This window comes from Thunnus albacares, chromosome 6 (genome assembly GCF_914725855.1).
Source record: "Thunnus albacares chromosome 6, fThuAlb1.1, whole genome shotgun sequence".
In the NCBI taxonomy this organism is placed as follows: Eukaryota; Metazoa; Chordata; class Actinopteri; order Scombriformes; family Scombridae; genus Thunnus; species Thunnus albacares.
The window spans coordinates 1297027-1307578 of NC_058111.1; the positions used below are offsets into that span (position 1 = coordinate 1297027).

The following is a 10552-nucleotide window of genomic DNA, read 5'->3' on the forward strand; positions in this document are numbered from 1 at the left end:
ATGGCTGCGTCATCAGGACGCTCCGCTGTGCAGGAGCGTCTCCGCCAATGAGGCTGTATGTTGACTGTTACCTGCTGAGGTGTGAAAATTGCAAAGCATCCTTGGAAATGGAGTTTGCAATGGACTCCCATTGTCTGTAAGCAGCATTTTTGGCGCTATTCCTTTGTCTCGGGGGAAACAAAGGAAGAAAGCAACTCGTGGTCAGGCCTCACAGGTTATATGTAGGCCCTCTCTGTGTGACCTCATACCAAGCTCAAAGTCCAACCACAAAGTAGGTAGCATTCAATACCTTTATGCACAAGTGTTCTTAATTAAGGCTGATACAAAATATCTTTGTCCCTGACTTCCACATGTTGGACTGTTGGAGAAATGTGTAGCCGCTCAAGTAAATAAACACCAAGATGGAATACTTGCATGGTTCACATATGGTTATTATTAGGTGACAGTGCAAACCACCGAGAATCACTCTGGTGCACACAGGTATGCAGACGCTTCTGGCAGAAGGATGTTTGAGAATAGTGCAGTGTAGTGATCATCTTCCTCTTTTTCTGAAAGGACACAAAAGTAAAGACATCAGTACAAGAGATAATATTATAGTAAACAACTCAAAACTATATGGCACTGTCTTGTATACATATCCACACACTCATAATAGATACAACAGTCAATATTATTGATTAAAAGATTAATTTGAAATCATATTGGTTAACTTTACCTCAGTGTCTTGTGTCTGCTGCATCTTCAGAGTCTCTCAAGAGCTGCTGTTGTCACTGATGATGCTCTGGTCCTTCACTGGAGCTGCTCCTGTCCTCATTGGTGTCATCACTTTAGTCTGGCTTCTTCACCTGGGTTCTGGTGTGTGAAAGAAATGTCAAAAAAAAGTTCTTAAATGCAACAAGATGGTTTGTGGTAATCAAAATGAAAACCTGGAATGTTATATGATAAAATACATTTATTTCAAAGATATAATCTAGAAACACTCAGCCATGCATGAAATAACAGGGAATATATACAGGTCATTTTGGACCCATGTTGTGCTTTAGAAGGGTAGTGATACCAAAATGATTTTTATTCAAAAACTAAGAAAGTAAAAATGAAAATAAAGATCTGTGATGATGAATTGAGGAATACCTGGAATACTGAATGATGAAATTAATTAATTGCAAAGATATAGAAAAAAACAACTCAGTCGGGTCACGTTTGATGTGCATGTGTCATGTTGTGCACAAGCATGATGTGATGTGAAATTCATGGCCACGATACCTTTTAAGATGAAATTACTCACCGACCAAGTAATGTTCTATTTTTCAGCTTTTCCCCAACTGGGGTGAAACTTTCCAGCTTCCAAATAAGCTCGGAGTTGATGGAAAAACTGAAATTTCCTCATTTTTATCTCTTATCGGTCTCTCTCTTCATCATAGACTACAAAACATTAACTAAATCTGTGCCTAAATTAGCTGTTCATGCACGACTCACATCCACGCTTGAAACTTAGATTCTGACATGTGTTTTGTCCAAGTGGTGTTGCTGTATGTAGCTTTCCAAGATGGTGGACCTGCTCGTGCAGGTTGACTCAGATCGTGTAGTGACAGTGACCATATTTGGACGAGAGGGTGGAGCTGACCCTAACTCTAGCTGCTAGCTCGGTTAGCACAGTGCATTTACAGTCTATGGTTAACTGTTATAATGCTAATGCTAATGCTAATTTTTGCTAGTGATAAACAGACTTAAAACCATTAAAACAAAATATTCTTACTTGAAAAAATGAACATTTGACTCCTTAGAGGATCTTTTAGTGCAACCAAACGCTGAACAAGACTTTTTTAGCTTTGATGAACTGAATATCATGAAAATCTTAATTCCTTTTGTGGGTCTAACCTTCAAAATGAAACCAGCAAAGTATAAAAGTGTTATTGATACATTAGAAACTGATTTATTTGCATGAAACTGTCACATCCAATAAATGCAGGCTGAGTGAACATTCAGCAGAAACACATGTGCTTTAAATTCTGTCAAACAAAAGAATTTTTTTCTTGAAAAACAGCAAAACAAAGATAAAACATTTGATTTCACTCAATAACTTTTTCTTTTATTCTGTTTCTTTAACTCAAAAAGCAAATATTCTGAAAAAAACAATAACACATTTCAGCTGAATAAGTAGTATATAGTATATAAAAGGCAGTGAAGAAAAAAGATATAAACCATCAAACAACTGGATGGATTTTTAAATGATTTGTTGACTCAACATTTATCCAGATGAGACCATAAAACTCTGGATTCATAAAAATATTTAAGTAAAAAACAGTTACAGCTGTTCACATGAGAGAAGTTAATGATGATAAAATATAACTATATACAGATAATCATGTTACAAATGGTCCAATCAGATCTCCTCTCTGCTCTTCTTCTACTGGTCTTAATAAAGGTCTCACTACTTCCTGTTGTGGCACTGAGCGTTGGTGCTGGATGTAAATCAGAAGCTGTGGAATCGACCAGTATGGACGTCATTCCTCGCTGTACTGGTCTGCAAAAACCTGGCTGAGACTGAGAGGAGAGATGAACCCAAAGATGATTTTCTTCTTCGGTGGTTTGTGGCTCCTTGGAGGTCCTACTCTGCTCCCTGGGCTCCTTCCTCTTCAGCCGGCTCTCCTTCAGCTCTGGAAACACCGAGGTTATAATAATCCAGCTCAATGTTCTCCTGTGGGCCTGACTTCTGCCCCCTGCTGGCCTGGAGAGACATGACAACACAGATCTAAGTTACTGCATCACTCCTCTCTTCAGTTCAATATAAACAGGCTGAGCGCTTCATTTCAACCAGTCCTCTAAACAACAAACATGTGTTCAGTACCTTCAGGATGAAAACGACGACAGCGACGACCAACAGCAGAGTCACCGGCAGGACGACCAGTCTGATATGAACTGTTGGATCTGACGAGACACATTCAGTCATCACATTAGATCACATGACATCATGAGAACAACAGCTCCCATCAAACAGAAACTTTAGTGACGTTAAATCTCCTAAAATCACTGAAGTGTGAAGCAGCTTGTTGATTATAAGTTCATCTGATCTCCTCTGTATGCTGATGATGTTGGACAAAAACAACTCATGTGTTTACAGCTGGTTTGAAAGAATGAATGAAAGTCTGCTGATTGTCTCCTTAAAGCTCCTGTCTGGTTGAAATGATTCAACTGATTGTTAACAATCAACATCTTTACATGCAGTTAAATCAAATGTGATCCTGGTGAAGCTCTGAGTTCTCCTGATGACATTCAGCTCATCATGTAAAGTCCTGTTTATTATCATTATAGTGCTTATCTGGCTTCACTGACTCGTTTGCTGTCTTTTACTTTTCACTACAACACAGTTGTTATGGTTCAATAACATTAAAGAAGCCGGGAAGGAAACAGTTCACAGTTCCTTCATCAGATTCTGCCTCAGCTCTCTGTAGGTCGCTGGGTCGGTCCTGCTGCCTGATGACTTTTTATCATTTTTACAAACATGGAAACAAAGTCAGTGTGACGTCTCAGTTCCACTGAGCTTCACACTCTGCCTCAGCTTACCTGTGACAGTGAGAGACAGCAGACGACTCTCAGAGGAGAAGTTATGAGCAAAAACATAGACGCCATAAACACAGCTGTAGCTTCCTTGGTGGGCGGGGTCTGCAGCAGGAAACAGGAAGTCAGCAGAGTGATTGACAGCTGGCTGGGTGTAGTTGTGTGCTGTGTTGGAGGAGGTGAAGGTGAGCTGGAAGGAGCCTCCTGGGTACTGAGGCTGGACGGAGCAGCTGATGGTGAAGTTGGAGCCCCGACGCACCAGAAACCCCTGCTGCTGGGCCTCGGAAACCCCGTCCATGGTAGAAGACACAGAGATGATTGGCTGAAGCAGCAGGTCTGTAAACACAGAGAGATGATGAATCCTTCTTCCTCTGTGAGAAGCTGAATGTTGTTTTCTTCTCATTTGTTTGTTCAAATAAATGAACGTTGATCAGTGAGGTGATCACACAACACAGAGAACTCCTACATTCATGTGTAATACAGAGGAGTCAGAGAGCAGAGGAGGAAACAGATTAACATCCTCAGCTGCCTTCAGATCAGACAGAAAACAGCTGATCAACATGTTAATAAGACATTCATACAACACTGCAGGCACAATAGTTTCCAACAGGAACAAGTAGTGAACACGACACTGACATATCATCAGCTTTAAGTTGATATATTGAACTTGTTAGCAAACAGTTGCTTATTTGTTCAGGCAGCAAGCAACAACTATATTAATTTGTAATGTAGTTGTTGCTTGTAAGGTGGATGTGACTGAGCTGCTCAGGAGAACTGCAGGGTGTGTGAGTGAACCACAGCAGGTTGCTTAAAGCTGCAGATTGTCTCAGTTTGAAGCAATGAGCCTCCAGGAACAAGCTAACTTCTCTACCCTTTAGGATGCCGTCGTCCTGGATAAGTTTACAGTTCAGTCCAATGGAAACCAGCGACTATCACTGTGACAGAGGAAGGAAAATATTACTGTCATAGATGATGTCACTGATGGACTTACCTGAGCAGATGAGTTTCATGATGGAGGAAGAGGAATCTGATGATACACAGTCCCTCAGTGTAGATCCAGACACAACACAGTCACGATTGATCCTCCATACAGATCTGTCTGAGGGCTCATCTCTGTTTCCTGATGAAACAGCAGAGCCACAGTCTAACTCTGTACAAGCCACAGCTGCTTTCTTCGGGCTCCAGTAAAAGTCATACACTGGTCTCCACTCTCCCAGTTTCACCTCCAGTGTACCTGCACAGCGACTGGCTCCTCCCACCAACCTGACAGGCTCTGAACAGAAACAAGAGAGTCATCAGTAAAAGAATAAAGTGAGTTTCATTAGAACAGAAATGAAGCCAAATCAAAGCTGCAGCTCCTCTTCTACCTGAGCAGGTGAGTCCAACAGCTTTGCCAGGTGAGCAGGTGCTTCTAGCTGAGTCTGATCTTCCACAGTCCAGGAGAGCAGACTCATGGCCTCCACACTGGAACTCTTTGGTCCACATCGGAGCCTCCACTTCTCCATAGAGCGCCCCCTGGAGGACTGAAGGAGCCCCACAGCTGAGCTCCCTACAGACCACCTCTGCATCCTGCTGGTCAAAGTCAGCTTCACACACTGAGGACCACGACTGCTCAGACTTCACCTCCAGTCTGCCTGAACACGAACTAGTCCCATTCACCAGCCTGACAGAGTCTGGAGAGAGAGAGGATCTAAAATTTAATACTGATCTTGTTTTTCATGTGCAAACGATTTTCACACACTCTGAGAGACACACGGACATGTTGGCTTCAATGCTCATCAAAAAGCTCTCAAATACAATCTAACTAATGTAGGCGGGACCAACCTGGGGGTAGGTGAAATAGCAGAGTCCTGGATTGGCTCAGAGAGGCTGTTTACAAATGAGCCGCAATCTGATTGGACTAAACCCCCAGTAAGCTTGTCTGATCTGGAGATTCTGTTTGACTGCAGTAACAACATGACTGCTTTCTTGCAGGAATAGCGGGAGTCTTTCCTTCTCTGAATACCTTAAATTGTGTTTATTTAACATGGCATAATGTAGAAAATGATTGTTCAAACAAATGTTCAACAACCAAAGTTATGTCCACGTTTGATCATCAATAGCCTTATATGATGCACCATGATTACATGCTCAAACAGTCTGAAATATAAGCAGCATTTCCTCTATAATTGTACGAGAACCCCTGCCAGGCCAAAAATAATGTTTTAGTGCCAAAAATAATATCTGATATCCAGTCATTTGGAAATCAACAGCGTTTGGGAGCCTCTGTGGAGCGCTGTTCTGAAACATGAGTCAACCTCGCATTTATATATTATTTACTATAACAAATATAAAACATCTCAGGGTGTCCACTTCTGGAGCCCGACTGGCAGAACTGTTATTTTGCATGACAGTAACGCAGTGCTTCTCAATTATTTTCTGTTACGCCCCCCCCCCCCCCACAAAGTATCATTTGTATATAAAATTGTTATAAGTACACCTCTGCATAACATTGTATCCTTATTAACATTAAAGAAAACAAAAAAAGAAAGTATAGATCAACTTACAACAAAGAATAATTTTATTAACATTGTTTTTTAGTCTGTAACAGAAAAGATTTAAAGTGCATCAATTTTCCTGAAATTAAAAAAATTAAATCCTTAAATCCTTTAAACTATAAACATTTTTTGACCGACTGCCATTTGATACTGAAAAATAAAATTAAATAAAATCAATAAATAATAATAAATTCAAATTGATCAGCAACATTAACTCAGGAGCAAAATATATAAAACACTTTAACCTACAAAACAAAAATGAATAAAACAATTTGTGCTGATTTTTTTTTAATCAAAATGAGGAAGTCAGGATTAATGGCTACAATGAGCACGTTTTGCAGTGCACAGCTTTTCTAAGCGGGGTTTGAACATGACACTGTAACTCTCAGCTCCTGTTCAATGTGTAGCTGGGACCTGTACTCGGTCTTCAGTGCAGCAACAGCAGAGAAACAAGACAAACTAACAGTGCTCGCTGGTTTTCTGAAGTAGCATTCACAAAGCGGGATGATTCTCATGAAACTCAAGCTGCTTATCAGCGTGATTGGGGTGTAATGTCTTAAAGTGACGCCTTAATTTATTTGTCTTCATGCTGTCCGCTGCCAACATTTTAAGACACAGTAAACACACCGGTCTCTCCTCGTCTCCCACCGTTGTCACAGTGAAACCGAGCGCTACATACGCTTCATCATATTTCCTCGTCTTAGCTGTAGGGTGACTTTTGTTTGTCTCATTATCTTCGTCGCTCTCCGCCTTTCTTTTCATCCCTGTTCGATATTTTTCCATGGTGTCTCTTGGGGGTTTGTTCACTGCACTTCATATCTCCTGCTCTGTGCTGTGTGTGCGCATGCTCCGTGCAAAAAATCCCACACCATAGAGCTAATAATCCCTGCGCACACTGTGACAATGACAATTACACTTGATTCTAGTACGGCAAAAAAAAAGCATGTTCCCTGGTTTCACAGGCGCCCGCCCCCAGGGGGCGCACCCCACTACTATATGATTACTCTCCGTTACTTTTGGATTTACCTCAATACCAAATATGCAAATAAAGACCAGAGAAAAGAAATATCAATGAGACTTTTACTGAAGTGTATTCTGTATGACAACAGAACAATGTAACCTTAGAAAAGCACACATACTATTTATGAACAAATCTGCTGTCCACCTACTGAATTAAAAAGAAAACACAAGCGATATAGTACCATGCACATGTTATGTCTGTCACAGTTACTGTTGCTCATAACTGCCTGGAAACCTTCAGCAAATCAGATGCTCAGTATATTGAATAGAGGTTTTCTTCCTGTGATAAAACACACCAGAGGTACACAGGAGAGAATGAGCTGTCTATTCTGAAGTAGAGATATAAACTCATGTACTTATTACACAAGGTGCACCGTAATGTCGGGTACTTGGCGTATCTGAGAGAAATGTGACCTTAAAACTGTGTCACACTTCACACTACACAGGTGCACATGTTGCTGCTCCCCACCGAGAAACATCACAATCATGAGCTGCAAGAACAAACCAGAGAAGCCCCAGCAGCAGACTGCAGGACGGGACAGTGTTGCTGTGGGTCCCCCGGCTCAGTGTGTCCAGTAGCTGGATACAGATGTGCAGGACGCCTATGTGTACGCATGCATGGTAGTATATCCTTTATTTTAAAATGTCTTTTAAAATTGTAATCCTGCTAATAATCCACATTTTTACTAAATATATGGCTAATTGATTATTTCTTTTTTTCTGTCACTTTAACAGAATACAGTTACCTTTTTTTTGGATCCTAATTACGTAACACTGTTCCATATATTCTGTTACTTCCCAAGACTGACTGCAACAGAGGAAGGAAAATATTACTGTTACTAGATGATGTCACTGATGGACTTACCTGAGCAGGTGAGCTCCATGATGGAGGAAGAGGAATATGATGATGATATACAGTCCCTCAGTGAAGATCCAGACTGAACACAGTTACGATTGATCCACCATACAGATCTGTCTGAGGGCTCATTTCTGCTTCCTGTTGAAACAGCAGAGCCACAGTCCAGAACTCTGCAGATTACAGCTGCTTCCTTCAGGGTCCAGTAAGAGTTACCCACTGGTCTCCACTCTCCCAGTTTCACCTCTAGTGTACCTGCACAGCGACTGGCTCCTCCCACCAACCTGACAGGCTCTGAACAGAAACAAGAGAGTCATCAGTAAAAGAATAAAGTGAGTTTCATTAGAACAGAAATGAAGCCAAATCAAAGCTGCAGCTCCTCTTCTACCTGAGCAGGTGAGTCCAACAGCTTTGCCAGGTGAGCAGGTGCTTCTAGCTGAGTCTGATCTTCCACAGTCCAGGAGAGCAGACTCATGGCCTCCACACTGGAACTCTTTGGTCCACATTGGAGCCTCCACTTCTCCATAGAGCGCCCCCTGGAGGACTGAAGGAGCCCCACAGCCGAGCTCCCTACAGACCACCTCTGCATCCTGCTGGTCAAAGTCAGCTTCACACACTGAGGACCACGACTGCTCAGACTTCACCTCCAGTCTGCCTGAACACAGACTAGTCCCATTCACCAGCCTGACAGAGTCTGGAGAGAGAGAGGATGTAAAATTTAATACTGATCTTTATTTACCACCTTTTATACTATAACAAATATAATTCATCTCATTACAAACAGAAATATAATTCATCTCAGGAGGTCTCCTCCTGGAGCCCAGCTGAGGAGTCTCTGGTGGTCGGGTCTTGGCTCATGGAGCCTGGTCAGACACAGCCCATCTGTGACGCCCACTAAAGTGTGATCACATTTGGGTAAATGTAATTGTTTTTTAGTGTGTTTGAGAGAGTATCTGCATTTTATTTTTATACTGTCTTTCTTTTTTTATACGAGTAAACTGGTTTTAAACCAGAATAATTGGTGTGCTGTAGCAGTTTTTCGACAACAGGTGGCAGTGTGACACCGTGGTTTGCCCCAGTGACTGTAGTCAGGAGCATTGAGCTTCTCCTCACAACTGTAGATGATTCAGCAACGGCAAGCCACGTCTCTGTCTCACCATTCTTTCCTGTATTTCAGGTTATTAATGTGTCAAAACTCACAGAAGTTGCTGTAGTTGATCAGCTAATGCTGAGAGATAATTTCAGTTTAAGTATAAGAGTAAAACGGGAGGTGAAAGAGTTTGTTTGTCTCACTTTTACAAAAGTGGCCGCTGAGAGTAACAAAAATGGCGGAAGGTGCACACGTCTGTCTGTTAGCAGACATGCTAATCCTAAAGTGTTAGTTTGGGCCACATGTCTCCAATATTTTGGTTAATTTTACATACTGGTTTGCTCCATAAATGACTTGTCATGTTTAAAATGTATAATATTTATATGTATAAGTGTAGACATTTCTAAAGATGTGCAGTTATGAGTACTGTTATGTGCAAGTCCAGGTGATACTTGGTAGTATCTGTGTGTCAGTGCATTTATGATGCAACTATAGCAAAACTTTATTTGGAAATATGAATGAAGAGATATGAAAGTGACACAAAGACAAAATGTGTTTGTACTGGGTTTGACATTTCATTTTTGTACATGTTTTATGAACATGGAAAATATGTCAAAAGAGACAATGAATAATAGTAAATACTGGTTCAATGAGAACAAAAGGGCAATGCACAGTATACAGTGAATGAGATGTTACTGAGATGTAAATAAACAACTGTAGATGATTCAGCAACAGCAAGCCAAGTCTCTGTCTCAGGTTTGTTTCCTGTATTTGAGGATACATATAACTGCTTATGGATGCTGCAGCCCAGTACCTGTAACACATCCAGCTGCAGGTTTGCAAGCTCACTTTCACACACTGTGAGGCAAGAAAACTCACACTCACACTTCTGACAGGTTTACTGAGTGGTGATGTTTGGTAAAATGGTTTAGTTCACTGAGGTTTGTTAGCAGTGTTGCCAACTATTTGGGAAGTTGCTAAAGCCTGCAGGAAAAGTCTCTGGATGTCGCCAGATGATGTCATGTGCTAATTTGCATATCTATGGCATCATGAAGTAATTATATACATACATAATTTTTAGAAATTTAAAGAAAATTAAGTTACATTAAACTAAACAGACTGTCACTAGCTATGTCATTAATTATTTTTCTTCTCTAGTAGCGCCTCAATGTGCATCTAAATCTGGCTCTAATAATAATATTAATGCAGCTCTTGTATGAACTCTAACTGAAGTATCATGAATAGAGAGATAGATGATCATGCACCAGAATAAGTTCACTATTGTTAACTGTCTATTTTGACAAAACAAAATCAAATTTATGTCGTAAAGTTAAATTATTTTGAATAACAACAATGAGATCAATGATTGGTCATTAGGTACGCACATTAACAACTCATTCATGACTCTGGCTGATGATTGGTCCACTGAACATGCTGCTGCTCTGTCCCATCCACTGAACAGTCAATACAGAGAGCTACATTAGTGCTCAT

The 10552-nt window shown here is 40.9% G+C and overlaps 1 protein-coding gene across 1 annotated transcript; it reads right to left on the reverse strand.

Moving 5' to 3' along the window:
* Positions 1–1908: 1908 nt before the first annotated feature.
* Positions 1909–6878, reverse strand: LOC122984167 (CD5 antigen-like). Its single transcript, XM_044354494.1, has 5 exons — positions 6723–6878; positions 4550–4829; positions 3565–3894; positions 2849–2928; positions 1909–2728 (listed from the first exon to the last, which is right to left on the reverse strand). Exons 1-5 carry the CDS (start codon positions 6876–6878, stop codon positions 2609–2611), a joined length of 966 nt encoding a protein of 321 aa, XP_044210429.1. The 3' UTR covers positions 1909–2608.
* Positions 6879–10552: the final 3674 nt, after the last annotated feature.

Coding starts and splice junctions, on each gene's coding strand:
- LOC122984167 (XM_044354494.1), bottom strand. CDS start 6,878: ATGGAAAAATATCGAACAGGGATGAAAAGAAAGGCGGAGAGCGACGAA. Junction 4,830..6,722: donor TGGGAGACGAGGAGAGACCG/GTGTGTTTACTG, acceptor TTCTGTTCAGAG/CCTGTCAGGTTGGTGGGAGG. Junction 3,895..4,549: donor CATGAAACTCATCTGCTCAG/GTAAGTCCATCA, acceptor CTGTGTTTACAG/ACCTGCTGCTTCAGCCAATC.